The sequence below is a fragment of the Lissotriton vulgaris genome, chromosome 5 (genome assembly GCF_964263255.1).
Source record: "Lissotriton vulgaris chromosome 5, aLisVul1.2, whole genome shotgun sequence".
NCBI classification, from domain to species: Eukaryota; Metazoa; Chordata; class Amphibia; order Caudata; family Salamandridae; genus Lissotriton; species Lissotriton vulgaris.
In genome coordinates this window covers 63,501,063-63,515,752 of record NC_141693.1, presented here as the reverse complement: position 1 = coordinate 63,515,752, position 14,690 = coordinate 63,501,063, and the positions used below count along the sequence as shown (strand labels likewise).

Genomic DNA, 14,690 nt, shown 5'->3' with positions numbered 1-14,690 from the left:
CGAACTGCAAAGCCAGGTCATGGCTGATGAGAGCTGAAAGCCCAAAACAGGTTCCAAAATGCTTGTTTCCAGTCCAGGGAGGACTTGGCCCGGCAGTTTGGGCTGGACTGTTCCTATTGGGCACAGGGTCAAGACTGATTTGCATATGGCTGGGTCCAAACTGGAATGGCATGGTGAGCAAAAACAGATTTAGGCCCAGATCTCTGTACTGGGGTGAATGTATGACATTGTTCTGCATTCTGTCCATCAATTGTTCTTTTCGTACCTCACCTGATAACACACAGGCTCCTGCTCTAAGCTACAGTGTGACATACCTCCCCTGATAACTCACAGCCTCTTATCTTAGGATAGGACAACATGTCTGACCAATCTCCTCACTCATCTTTTACAGAAATCGCTGAATTACCTTCAGAAACATTGATTTATCTGGTAATTCTGCATTTTGTGACAGAATGCACATACTTTTTATGATTTTTAACGTGACATTCCGACACCAGTGATTACCCATCACTTTGAATGAGCGCCATTGTAGGACACCTCCTCAGTGCCTCCTTCTGGGTGAACACATCCATTGCGCTGGCAGGACAGGGGCAGCCTGCACTCCCCAAATCTTGTGTCTTCCATCCCAAGGGCGGAAACTTCCTGGCCCCCCTTCTTTTACATCATCATGTGACTTCAGCCTGTGTCTCCACTCAGCCCGTCTCTCGGTCTTTGACTGTCTCTGCCTGCGGTGGGTTTCCTTCCTTGCACCCTCTCCATGGATCGAGCTTCTTTACAACGTCACAAATTCTGACCTCTCTACAGTTCATGAGGTGTATGAGGGAAGGGGGAGGGCAGGAGTGTGAGAAGGATGGAAGACGGTCGTAGGGACGGTACTAAGAAATTGCATTTCAGAAATTAGGAAAAGCACATTTTTGGTCTGATATTTTTTTAAGGAACTATCAACTCTCCACCCTCCTCCTGAACTCTGACTCTAAGGATGGCTTGTAGAAAGCTTTTTTAATATCTAAACATCTTTTCTTTGCTTCTGACAGAACAAGCTAAGAACTGAAAAGAATAAAATTGAATCTGCATTTGAAAATTTGCGGCAGCTTCTGAAAGAAAATGAGCAAACACTGCACAGAAGACTGGAGGAGATGGAGAAGAAAATGTCCATGATAGAAAATGCAAATATCACCAAACTGTCCAATCAAATCACCGCTCTCAAGGCCCTGATAACGGAGATAGAAAAGAAGTGTGAGGCGCCGGCGTGGGAACTCCTGAAGGTGAGATACTGTTTGGGAAATAAAACAGAAGAAGGAAGTGAAATATTCATATTTTGTGTGCATTATTAAATGTCTGAGTGGAACACATATGATCTCCTGGCTGGGTCAATGCACAGTGACCCCATGAACTCTGAGAGCCGCACACAATATACAGACATGGATAATTTCCATTGTCCCACTTGATGCTTTGAGCCCAACTCCATATGCAAACTGTGAAATGTACAGTGACTGTTTACAGTGTGATATACAAGTTAATAACACATCTATATACAAACTATTTACGTATTTTATCTTTTAAGGAGAATGCAACACACCAAGCAATTCGTGACTGTAAATAATATATGAAGACCAAGGAGCAAAATGTGTTAAAAGTTAGATAGAAATGGAAAGCGTAATGAGTGACAACACCTGAGAGAATTGGAAAAAAAACAAAGTCCTTCTTTTCTAAGAAGTTTGAAAACCTTTCTGTTCTGATGTGTTTACTTGTCTCCTGGTGCAGGTGGCCACTTAGGTTCACGTGCACCAAACCTCTTGTCAGCTATTTAACCTGGAATTTGAAATCGGTAATGGAAAGCTCACTGGGTTTTTGTCATCCCAGATAAAGATAGAGATTGCCACAGAAAACTCTTTAGTTTGAAGAATAGTAACAATTTTATATTACGGGTAACCCCTGATTATATTACAGTGTGCAAAATGACTGACTGCAAATTGCTGCCCTGCAGCAATAGAAATTTGATTTACAACTGGATTATTTTAAAACAATTATTGGAAACTGCAACCAAATTCCTCAGCAATATGGCTTAGGGTGGGATTAGAGGTGTAAACATCCTTATTGTGGTCATACGCTGTCACTTAAACAGTGATGCTCTACTCAAATAAGTTGATTAGTTTAAAGCCAAGAAGCTTCCTGAGAAGTAGCTCCATGTAAAGGGCACTAGATGATAGTGGCAGAGGGTGACACGGAGCATCCCTCCCAGGGTGACAGAGAGCATCCCTCCAAGTGTAACAGAGAGCATGCCTCCGAGGTTGACAGAGAGCATGTCTCCGAGTTTGACAAAGAGCATCCCTCTCAGTGTGACAGAGAGCATCCCTCTGAGGGCGACAGGGAGCATCCCTCTGAGGGCGACAGGGAGCATCCCTTCAAGTGTAACGGAGAGCATCCCTCTGAGGGCGACAGAGAGCATGCCTCTGAGGTTGACAGAGAGCATCCCTCCAAGGGTGACAGAGAGCATCCCTCCAAGGGTGACGGAGAGCATCCCTCCAAGGGTGACGGAGAGCATCCCTGCAAGGGTGACGGAGAGCATTCCTCCAAGGGTGACGGAGAGCATCCCTCCAAGGGTGACAGAGAGCATTCCTCCAAGGGTGACGGAGAGCATCCCTCCAAGGGTGACAGAGAGCATCCCTCCAAGGGTGACGGAGAGCATCCCTCCAAGGGTGACGGAGAGCATCCCTCCAAGGGTGACGGAGAGCATCCCTCCAAGGGTGACGGAGAGCATCCCTCCAAGGGTGACGGAGAGCATCCCTCCAAGGGTGACGGAGAGCATCCCTCCAAGGGTGACGGAGAGCATCCCTCCAAGGGTGACGGAGAGCATCCCTCCAAGGGTGGCAGAGAGCATCCCTCCAAGGGTGGCAGAGAGCATCCCTCCAAGGGTGGCAGAGAGCATCCCTCCAAGGGTGGCAGAGAGCATCCCTCCAAGGGTGGCAGAGAGCATCCCTCCAAGGGTGGCAGAGAGCATCCCTCCAAGGGTGGCAGAGAGCATCCCTCCAAGGGTGGCAGAGAGCATCCCTCCAAGGGTGGCAGAGAGCATCCCTCCAAGGATGGCAGAGAGCATCCCTCCAAGAGCGACAGGGAGCATTACTCTTAGTGTGACAGAGAGCATCCCTGTGAGCGTAACAGGGAGCACCCTTACAAGTGTGACAGAGAGCATCCCTCCAAGTGTGACAGAGAGCATCCCTCCAAGTGTGACAGAGAGCATCCCTCCAAGTGTGACGGAGAGCATCCCTCTTAGTGTGACAGAGAGCATCCCTCTGAGGACGACAGGGAGTATCCCTCCAAGAGTGACAGTGAGCACCCTCTGAGGGTGACAGAGAGCATCCCTCTGAAGGTGACAGAGCATCCCTTTGAGGGTGACAGAGAGCGTCCCTCTGAGGGGTGACAGAGAGCGTCCCTCTGAGGGGTGACAGAGAGCGTCCCTCTGGGGGTGACAGAGAGCGTCCCTCTGAGGGGTGACAGAGAGCGTCCCTCTGAGGGGTGACAGAGAGCGTCCCTCTGAGGGGTGACAGAGAGCGTCCCTCTGAGGGGTGACAGAGAGCGTCCCTCTGAGGGGTGACAGAGAGCGTCCCTCTGAGGGGTGACCGAGAGCGTCCCTCTGAGGGGTGACCGAGAGCGTCCCTCTGAGGGGTGACCGAGAGCGTCCCTCTGAGGGGTGACCGAGAGCGTCCCTCTGAGGGGTGACAGAGAGCATCCCTCTGAGGGTGACCCAGAGCATCCCCCCAGGGTGACCCAGAGCATCCCCCCAGGGTGACAGAGAGCACCCCTCTGAGGGTGACAGAGAGCATCCCTCTGGGGGTGACAGAGAGCGTCCCTCTGAGGGGTGACAGAGAGCGTCCCTCTGAGGGGTGACAGAGAGCGTCCCTCTGAGGGGTGACAGAGAGCGTCCCTCTGAGGGGTGACAGAGAGCGTCCCTCTGAGGGGTGACAGAGAGCGTCCCTCTGAGGGGTGACAGAGAGCGTCCCTCTGAGGGGTGACAGAGAGCGTCCCTCTGAGGGGTGACCGAGAGCGTCCCTCTGAGGGGTGACCGAGAGCGTCCCTCTGAGGGGTGACAGAGAGCATCCCTCTGAGGGTGACCCAGAGCATCCCCCCAGGGTGACCCAGAGCATCCCCCCAGGGTGACAGAGAGCACCCCTCTGAGGGTGACAGAGAGCATCCCTCTGAGGGTGACCCAGAGCATCCCTCTGAGGGTGACAGAGAGCATCCCTCTGAGGGTGACCGAGAGCGTCCCTCTGAGAGTGACAGAGAGCTTCCATTCACCAGCTGTGATCCTGGCGTCACCCTCTAAACAGTACGTTTAACTCCTTATACTGAGATGAACTTGTAATATAGCCATGCCGCATGCAAGTCATAGACAACTTGTCATAAAGAGTCTAATATTCCAAATCCTTTAGTCTTGCCTGGTTCTTCCTTAAATTTTTATAGAGGGTCTTTCATCTCAGCCCCTTCAATCCAACAGCTCACCCAATGCTGGGATGAATTAATCCAGTAACTGAAGAGAGCTTCACACAAGCAGATCCTGCAGGCACTCAGCTAGTACCCCCCCCCTTGTACCTCCTCTTGCAGGGCACGCTTCTCGCCCCACGTACCTCCTCCTGCAGGGCACTGTTCTACCGCTTTGGCTCTCAACTACTCCTTCATGGCTCTCTTTTAGTAATGCTGCTGTTCGTTCTTTGCTCTTCTGAAGAACACGCTTCTAGTATCCCTGCTGTTCATACTTCCTCCTGCAACGCCTGTTACCTGTAATACTATTAGTATAATAAAACATAGCACACCAGGATCAACAACAAGGACTTCTGGCAGAATATTCCCTGTTAATGTAATAAAGTGGCCGAATTCAAAGGTGGAGAACAACTCTCATAGGGGCGAGCTGCCTCTGTTTTCTTGGCACTGATTTTACTACCTCTGAAGCCAGGGATCGCACATGCAGTGACCGGGGTCACAAGGCGCAATCCATGAGTCGCAGCTGTAACCCATGGCTAGTCCTAAATGATGTCCATGCATAAGACCCTGTTGAGAGCATCGTACAATGTGTCAAGTGACTCCATTCAGAATAACACTGTGCTGTGTCATTACCATTCAGAATATCAGTTTCTGCTATGCGATTTGTCGCTAATCAAAATGTCACATTCTGTGCTTGGTCATGCGATGCCACAGAATGTGCTGTGTCATGTGACCGCAGCCACTGTTTTCTAATCCTAGATCGATTGAAGTGTTTCATAAATACTACCATAACTTTAACGTCTTCTCTGGAAACTGATTTCACTTTGTTTTTCTGTTTTGCAGGATGTCAGAAGCACCCTAAGCAGGTAAGGCTGGTTTATTATTCTCCTCTGTGTGTAAGGCGCAGGTCTCACTGCTGCAGTGTGTAAATGCCTCTACTAAGTTCACACAAAGTGCTAGGAAACTTTCAGATCCTCATAAAATCACTTTGTATCCTCAAAAAACTCTTAAGTCCTCAGCAAATACCTTTGATTCCTCTGAAAACTCCCTTGTGTCATCAGGAAATGCTCTTAAATTTTCCTAAAACTATGTGTAAGTCATCAGAAAACTACTTTGAATCTCGAAATAATTGCTACAGAAATGAGTTGCTGTCCTCACAAAACCTATTTGTATCAATAAAACCTACCTGAAGTCCTCCGAAGAGTTCCCTGTACACACAGAAAACTAGTGCAGATTCCGGAAACTTCCCCTCCGGTTTCTTTAATTAGGAGTTGTGGAAAAACGAATTTAAAGTTTCCTAACTTCGATTCCAGTCTTCAAAACATCCCTTCTCTGCTTCCAAACAGCATTGAAATGTAATTAAAGCCATGTTCAGGTGTCATTCTTTAGTAAATTCCCTCCAATCTCTCCATCTTTGGGCATGTTTGCGTAATGTTTCCTGGCTGCTGTGTTACTCAACGTCCCCTTTGCGTAGTGTCCGCGCTTATTCACATTCTTAAGTGGTCTGCGTACAACCATGGAATATCATCGTACGCCCGTTAGCACTAAAGTATGGTTTGCTACATCTATTCGCCCACGTCGCAACCAGGCGAATCCTCAGGGTCACTGCCCTCTATCTGTTGCAGCTCATTTAAGAGTTTGTCCCAACATGCTGCTCTGGGTTCTCGACGCAGTGCTAATGTTTCTTCATGCTTGATGGAGATGCTTTCTGCCTTGGCCCATGCGAACAATGAGTGACGCCATGCCTGTACATGTGGTGGGTCCACCACTTTCCACCGTCTAGTTAGGAGCCTTTTAGCTACTATTATCCCCAAGTCTAGGAACCTAGACACTATTTAGGTGGCAGGCGTCCTCCTGAATTGATACAGGAGGTATACGGACCATTCAAAGTTAGTCCTCGACCTGTGCATATGTGTAATATCCTTGTTATTGTATTCCAGTACACTCCTATTAGGGGGCAGCTCCATAACATGTGTACTAGTTCAGCTCCTGGGGGGTGTTGTGTTTGTTTCTTGGGGTTGGTAGGATTCCTCAGGGCGACTTCATCAGCGCTTGCTGTGATCCATTTAGTGAAGTTGTCCACTGCTTGTTCCGTGTCCTTGTGGAGGTAGATAGGTGAAAGTTGAGGGTGTTGATTCAGCGTTGTACTGATGCTTTGGACTGGCTACGACATGTTACGCTGGCAGTGGAGGTGGGGGTTTTGAGGGGCTCTGAGATGATGAAGTGGACGCAGTGGTGGTCGGTCCAGGTGAGCTGTTAAGTGTGGGTGTAAAGATAGGGTCAAGCGTGTCTCCTGCGATGTGAGTGGGGTTGGTGACTAATTGCTCAAGTTTGAGGTTGGCCATACTTTCTAGGATGTCAGCCTTGTTGGTGTCATCAATGTTTTTAAGGTGAAAGTTGAGGTCTCCTAGGAAGATAGTTTCACCTCAATGGTGATAGGAGCGGTGAAGTCGGAAATGGGGTTGCAGAAGGGAGGGTGGAGTCCCGGGGATCTGTAGGCGAGGGTGTCTCCAATTGTGGGTTTGCTGTTCATTTGGAGTTGGAAGTTGAGATGCTAAATGAAGGGGATGGTTGCGCATTTGAGAGTCTCTTCGTGGATTATGGCTGTGATGCTGCCGTTTCTATTGGTCTGGTCTCGCTGAGTGATCTTGCATCCGTCCAGTATGGCTGTGGCAATACTGGGTTCTGATGCGAGGTTCAGCCAGGTCTCTGTGATGAAGACGGTGTCTGGGGTGGTGATGGTTTTCCAGATTTCTGTGGCGTCTTTTCCAAGAGAGCGTGCGTTGTTCAGCAGGCAGTTGATCTCTCTGAAGGGGTTGGCCACGGCCCTGCTGTTGAGTGTGAGTGACTTGCTGTGGCTGATGAACGTGGTGTCAGTTGTTTCTCTTCTGGTACAGGTAAATTGGCAGTTCCGGCAGGAGAAAGGGCCATTGGTGGTCCTGGGTGAGGCCAGGGCGCAGCAGTTGTTCTGGCATCCGGAGTCCAGGGCTCTAAGTTCGTCTGATGTGAAGCACAGGCAGTCCGTGGTGGGTGGAGACCTAGTGCAGAGCGAGGTCCATGCATGGCATACCCACTGTGCGCGTCTGCTGCGTGGGTGCGCTGTGGTCACCATTCCAGAGGACTGGGTTACTGGCAGGAGGATGCCAATGGTGCTCATAGGGGGAGACAGCAGGCACGACAGGGAGCGACGCGGGAGGCGAGGTGTAGGGAGCCGCAGGGCTGCAGGCAGCAGAAGGGAGGTCCCAGCAGAGCCTGGGGCAAGGGATAGGTCGGGCAGGCAGGGAGAGAGGGAAGGGGAAGAAGCCAGACTGCAAGGTCAAGTGCAGCCGGCCCAGGCTACCAGGGTCAAGAGGGGCGCAGCTGGGCAGTAACTACTGGGAGTCTGGTGAAGGTTGGGCTGAGGGAAGAGCACCGGGCACGGTGTCAGGGGGGAAAAGCCCACAGAGCACTGTAACTGAAACTGTGGGCATAAGAGGGGTGGCCCAGCCTCCTTTCGTTTCTAACGGGCATGGACGGGCCCACCCTTTGCATGTGCTTTGCCTGGGCACCGCCCGCACAACTCCCGCGATGCAGGAGCCGCAGAAGGAATTAATATGCTGCGGGAGGTGTGAAAACGGGCCAGGCCCACCTCCCAGAGGCTGCTGGGAACTTTAGTTCCCTGAGGGTTATGGGGGCACTGGCTCCCGAGTGGAGCTGGGAGAGTCGTGAGGCAGGAGTCCGGGGCCTGGAGAAGCAGGTGAGGGAGCGGCAGATACTGGGTGTCCCATCCTTGGTCTGTTGAAAGACTATCTACCCTCCATTACCATTGCTTGACATCAGTCTTTGTAAGTGCCTGGGTTAGATCCGTAAAGGCTACCAAGTTCTTTGTGAACTTACCACGGTATGTCATCATGCCTAGGAAACGTCTTACTCCTGTCATGAAAGTTGGTGTGAGTACAGATTTCTTGTCTTTGACTTTTTGGGGATTCGGAGTCACTATTTCCTCTGAAAATGTCTGTTTGAAGAAACTGATGTGTTGCTTTAGAAAGTCACACTTGCAGGGTTTAGCCTGAGGCCGTTGAAGGCACTGTGGGACTTTTTGGACACAATAATGACTGTCACATTGTGTGCCTGCACCTAGATGTCATCTCTAATGTCAATTATTCCAGTCAATCCATCTAGAACTTCTGGGATGGTGTTCTCAAAAACATCAACGACACTGGAGATTCCGAAGTTTAATCTTGTGTATAGGGTCAGACCCAGGTGTGTGGAGAAGGTCGTGATATATCAAGAAGTGCGGTCGAGCATCAGCAGGTGATACCCTGACTTTAGATCTGTTTTGGAGAACAAGCTAGCTCCTTTGATCTCATTTATTAGTCCATCCTTTGTAGGCGTGATATGTTGTTGTCTGTGGCATGCCTGATTTAGGAGGTGCATGGCCACTCGCAGCCACTCGCCTCCTGGCTGTTTGGGCTTCTGGGTGACAACAGTTGTGGAAACCCAGGGAGTGGACCCATAATCTCACTCGATGATGTTAGCCTCTTTCAGCCTTCATAGCTTCTCTTCCACTTTTGCCTGAAGATGAACCGCCACTCGGTGATGTCAATAGACTGATTGATATGCAGATGCATAGTGTTATGTTATGTTATGTTATGTTATGTTAAAATCACTTCTACCGCGCACGGTCACCAGTCGGTTTCATGGCGCTTATGGACAAACGCAGAAGGGGCAGGCAGCGAGGTTACTCGTAAGATAACTGGAAGAGATGTGTTTTGAGTAATTTACGAAAACAGGAGTAATTAGGACAGAGTCGGATAGTGGTCGGGAGAGAGTTCCAAAGTGTGCGGCAAGAAAAGAGAAGCAGGAGCCTCCGTACTTTTTACGTTTAAACCTGGGGACAGTTAGGAGGTTGTGTGTAGAAGACCGGAGATTTCTTGAGGGAATGTGACGCTTGAGACTAAGGGAAGTGAAAGCTGGGGCGAGAGTGAGGAGTGCCTTAAAAACCGTGCAACCCAGTTTGAAAATGCATCGAGAGGCTACTGGGAGCCAGTGCAGTCTCCTCAGCAAGGGCGAAACATGGTGGTGCTTAGGCTGTTGAAAGATCAGTGTTTCCTTTCAAACACCCAAGGCCATGAAACAGGCTGTTGTATTCCTGTACAAGATTGTCCTGCTCAGTAGTGTAGACAAACTGAATCAGCTGAAGACTTGTAGCTGCCTGCCAGCATTCCTGCACTCTTTGGTAATGAGAACCTCTGCCCTGACTGCTTGTTTCTCATGAGTGAGTTCCACTGTGCAGACTCCTGTTAATGGTAGTGGGTTTGGATGTCATTAGGAATACATTTTTATCTTCATTGGTTTTCGTGTTGTCTCTTTCTTCCTCTCCTCCAAAACACTGGTGACTGTGAAATACATTTCTATTCTGTCCAGCCGCACCTTCCATTTAGGTGCCTGGAAGAGGACGCCCAGGAGAACATGAACGGGCTGATGACAAGGATGGAAGGCATCTTGGGTGGACTGGATGTGTGCACGCAGAGTGGTACAGGCGGGTAGTCAGAGTCACACCTGGAGGCTGGTGTCTACGGTGGCGATACTGCAGGGTGAACACGTCTGCAGCAGCCAGGAGTGGTGACCTGTGCTGCAGTGATATCAAGAGCTGAGGCAGTTAAGGTTTATACCCTGTGATAACTTGCATGCTTCCTGAAGGGCAGTTAATCATACCCGTGATGGTGGAGTTTGAGGTCGCAGCTTGAGTATGATGGGTGCCTGCATGTAATTATTTTTTTAAAGAATCCAAAATCGAAATGTCCCTTTTTGCCAAATAGATGGAGATGTTTTAGTCCCCATGGGGGCAGTCACAGATCTGGGCTGAATCCATCATCATTCTTTAGCTCACTTCGCCTCCTCAGTTCAAACCCAGCTATATGCAAATCAGTCTTGACCCTGTGCCTCATGGGAACAGTGCAGCCCGAATTGCCAAGCCACGTCTTCCCTGAATCTGAAACAAGCATCCTGGGACCAGTTTCTGGGTAACACCCTTCATCAGCCAGGCTAGCTTGAATTCAGTGGCTGGAGGAGTGGGAAGACATCATTTCTCTGTACGCTGATGATATATTATTGTACGTAGCAGCCCCACGCATCTCCCTGAGTCGTATACTGGAAATATTCACAACCTTCGGTAGATACTTGGGATACACCATTAAGTGGTCTAAATGGACGCTATTTGTTCTCTGTGGGTACTCTTCGTGACAAGATAGGGGATGTGTAGCAAGGGTAGTTTCTGATAGCTTCCGATATTTGGTATCTATGTCACCACCGATCCCGACTCATTCTATGACAATAATCTCCAGGGTCCCCTACAGAATCTTAGGAGAGACGTTTGCCAGTGGAGGGCCCTGCCCTTGTCCCTTCTTGGACGAGCTGCTTTGTCCAAGATGATGGCACTGCAGCGGTTTCTTTACTTGTGCAAAATGCACCATTCTCAGTCCCCGATACCTACTTCCGGACTATAGAGACTGAATTAAGGACCTTGTTGTGGGACTGGGTGCCCCTCATATAGCCCTAAAAAAACTGACACATGACTCGTATGACGGTGGTATTACGTTGCCCGACATCCACAGATGTTACCAGGCAGCACAGCTCACCACTGTTAACCAATGGGTACATCGGCCTCCAGCCAATACGGCGTTTCATATGGACTGTTATGGTTTACGGCCACTTGAATACACACGATCACTGTACACCTCCCCAAGATATATGATCCTTCCGGGATTCATAGCTCTTTCGGTCCAACTGTGGCACACAACTCTTAAAACACTGGACTGAGAGGGTAGGATCACCCAGTCAACACCACTATGGGACTCAGGAATACTGGGCACATTAGGCCGAAGACCCGGCTTTGATAAATGGTACCTAATATGTATCTCCAGGGAGGGAGATCTAAGGAGGAGGGAGATCTAAGGAGGGATGGAACAGTGCTGCTGTTCCGATTTACAGCGTGAATATTACCTCGTCGACCCAGAAACCTTACGATACCTTCATGTCCGCCACACTTTAATAGCAGTAGTCCCTCAAGGGGAGGTCCTCCCTGAAGCATCCCTGTTAGAAAACAGACTATTAGATGACTACATAGTATGCAAAGCGATCTCCTTAACGTATAAAAAACGAATTAACAGTGCATTCGACACATTGCTTCAGCTCCGGCAATGTTGGGTACTGACATGGAAGACCTAAAGGATGAGGTCTGGCTGGTAGCCCTAGCCTCTCCCAAAGAGCTGGCGATCAGTTCACGTTTTCGCCTGGTGGAACTCAAGATACTACACTGGGCCTATATCTCTTGCAATACATTGGTCAAAATGGGAAGGAGACCTGGATCAGCTTGCGTGCGGGGGTGTGGGGGAGAAGGCACCTCTTACTGTATACTCTGGCACTGTCCAGCAATGCAGACTTTTTGGACCTCCGTGGTGGCCTGTATAAACAGTGTCAGAGGTGGGGGCTCGCCTCCCTCGGCAAAGTGCTGCCTCCTGAATGTGTAGGAGGTCACGGATCTGGGACGCATGGAGCAAATATGAGTCACTTTAGGCCTCATGGTGGACAAAAGGAAGATAGCAAGATTGTGAGGAGCAGAATCACCACCACAGCTCAAGGATTGGAGCCGTGATATGGACTGGTGATGGTGGCGGAGAAGGTGATCTATGAGGGTCGCGGTTGCTCCCGTAAGTGGGTAAAGATTTGGGGTGACTGGAATGAACACCGGGGTGGTTTATGCTCCGCTTTAGTCCATCCAGCAGCAGGGCAGTCCTTTCAGCAGCAGGGCAGTCCTTTCAGCAGCAGGGCCAATCTTCCAGCAGCAGGGCAGTCCTTCAAGCAGCAGGGCAGTCCTTCAAGCAGCAGGGCCGTCCTTCCAGCAGCAGGGCCGTCCTTCCAGCAGCAGGGACGTCCTTCCAGCAGCAGGGCCGTCCTTCCAGCAGCAGGGCCGTCCTTCCAGCAGCAGGGCAGAGTTTCCCGCAGCAGGGCAGTCCTTCCCGCAGCAGGGCAGTCCTTCCCGCAGCAGGGCAGTCCTTCCAGCAGCAGGGCAGTCCTTCCAGCAGCAGGGCAGTCCTTCCAGCAGCAGGGCAGTCCTTCCAGCAGCAGGGCAGTCCTTCCAGCAGCAGGGCAGTCCTTCCAGCAGCAGGGCAGTCCTTCCAGCAGCAGGGCAGTCCTTCCAGCAGCAGGGCAGTCCTTCCAGCAGCAGGGCAGTCCTTGCAGCAGCAGGGCAGTCCTTGCAGCAGCAGGGCAGTCCTTGCAGCAGCAGGGCAGTCCTTGCAGCAGCAGGGCAGTCCTTGCAGCAGCAGGGCAGTCCTTCCAACAGCAGGGCAGTCCTTCCAGCAGCAGGGCAGTCCTTCCAGCAGCAGGGCAGTCCTTCCAGGACCAGGTCCAGTTCTCCTTCAGACAGCAGGTCCATTCCTCCTTCAGACAGCAGGGCAGTCCTTCCCGCAGCAGGGCAGTCCTTCCAGCAGCAGGGCAGTCCTTCCAGCAGCAGGGCAGTCCTTCCAGCAGCAGGGCAGTCCTTCCAGCAGCAGGGCAGTCCTTCCAGCAGCAGGGCAGTCCTTCCAGGACCAGGTCCAGTTCTCCTTCAGACAGCAGGGCAGTCCTTCCCGCAGCAGGGCAGTCCTTCCAACAGCAGGGCAGTCCTTCCAACAGCAGGGCAGTCCTTCCAACAGCAGGGCAGTCCTTCCAACAGCAGGGCAGTCCTTCCAACAGCAGGGCAGTCCTTCCAACAGCAGGGCAGTCCTTCCAGCAGCAGGGCAGTCCTTCCAGGACCAGGTCCAGTTCTCCTTCAGACAGCAGGTCCATTCCTCCTTCAGACAGCAGGGCAGTCCTTCCAGCAGCAGGGCAGTCCTTCCAGCAGCAGGGCCGTCCTTCCAGCAGCAGAGCCGTCCTTCCAGCAGCAGAGCCGTCCTTCCAGCAGCAGAGCCGTCCTTCCAGCAGCAGAGCCGTCCTTCCAGCAGCAGGGCAGTCCTTCCCGCAGCAGGGCAGTCCTTCCAGGACCAGGTCCAGTTCTCCTTCAGACAGCAGGGCAGTCCTTCCAGCAGCAGGGCAGTCCTTCCAGCAGCGGGGCACTCCTTCCAGCAGCGGGGCACTCCTTCCAGCAGCGGGGCAGTCCTTCCAGCAGCGGGGCAGTCCTTCCAGCAGCGGGGCAGTCCTTCCAGCAGCGGGGCAGTCCTTCCAGCAGCGGGGCAGTCCTTCCAGCAGCGGGGCAGTCCTTCCAGCAGCGGGGCAGTCCTTCCAGCAGCGGGGCAGTCCTTCCAGCAGCGGGGCAGTCCTTCCAGCAGCGGGGCCGTCCTTCCAGCAGCGGGGCCGTCTATCCAGCAGCAGGGCAGTCTATCCAGCAGCAGGGCAGTCTATCCAGCAGCAGGGCAGTCTATCCAGCAGCAGGGCAGTCTATCCAGCAGCAGGGCAGTCTATCCAGCAGCAGGGCAGTCTATCCAGCAGCAGGGCAGTCTATCCAGCAGCCGGGCAGTCTATCCAGCAGCCGGGCAGTCTATCCAGCAGCCGGGCAGTCTATCCAGCAGCAGGGCAGTCCTTCAAGCAGCAGGGCAGTCCTTCAAGCAGCAGGGCAGTCCTTCCAGCAGCAGGGCCGTCCTCCTAGCAGCAGGGCCGTCCTCCTAGCAGCAGGGCAGTCCTAGCAGCAGGGCAGTCCTAGCAGCAGGGCAGTCCTTCCTCAGCACAGCAGTCCTTCCAGCAGCGGGGCAGTCCTTCCAGCAGCGGGGCAGTCCTTCCAGCAGCGGGGCAGTCCTTCCAGCAGCGGGACAGTCCTTTCAGCAGCGGGGCAGTCCTTCCAGCAGCAGGACAGTCCTTTCAGCAGCGGGGCAGTCCTTCCAGCAGCGGGGCAGTCCTTCCAGCAGCGGGGCAGTCCTTCCAGCAGCGGGGCAGTCCTTCCAGCAGCAGGGCCGTCCTTCCAGCAGCAGGGCCGTCTATCCAGCAGCAGGGCAGTCTATCCAGCAGCAGGGCAGTCTATGCAGCAGCAGCAGGGCAGTCTATGCAGCAGCAGGGCAGTCTATGCAGCAGCAGGGCAGTCTATCCAGCAGCAGGGCAGTCTATCCAGCAGCAGGGCAGTCTATCCAGCAGCAGGGCAGTCTATCCAGCAGCAGGGCAGTCTATCCAGCAGCAGGGCAGTCTATCCAGCAGCAGGGCAGTCTATCCAGCAGCAGGGCAGTCTATCCAGCAGTCTATCCAGCAGCAGGGCCGTCTTT

At 52.1% G+C, this 14,690-nt stretch overlaps 1 protein-coding gene across 1 annotated transcript in view; it reads left to right on the top strand.

Moving 5' to 3' along the window:
- LOC147710173 (E3 ubiquitin-protein ligase TRIM11-like) overlaps positions 1–14,690 on the top strand; it is a 71,735-nt gene that overhangs the window by 44,607 nt on the left and 12,438 nt on the right. Inside the window, exons 3-4 of the mRNA XM_086919324.1 lie at positions 1,035–1,265; positions 5,323–5,345. Coding sequence (XP_086775450.1) covers positions 1,035–1,265; positions 5,323–5,345 — 254 coding nt within the window. The remainder of the gene's footprint in view (positions 1–1,034; positions 1,266–5,322; positions 5,346–14,690) is intronic.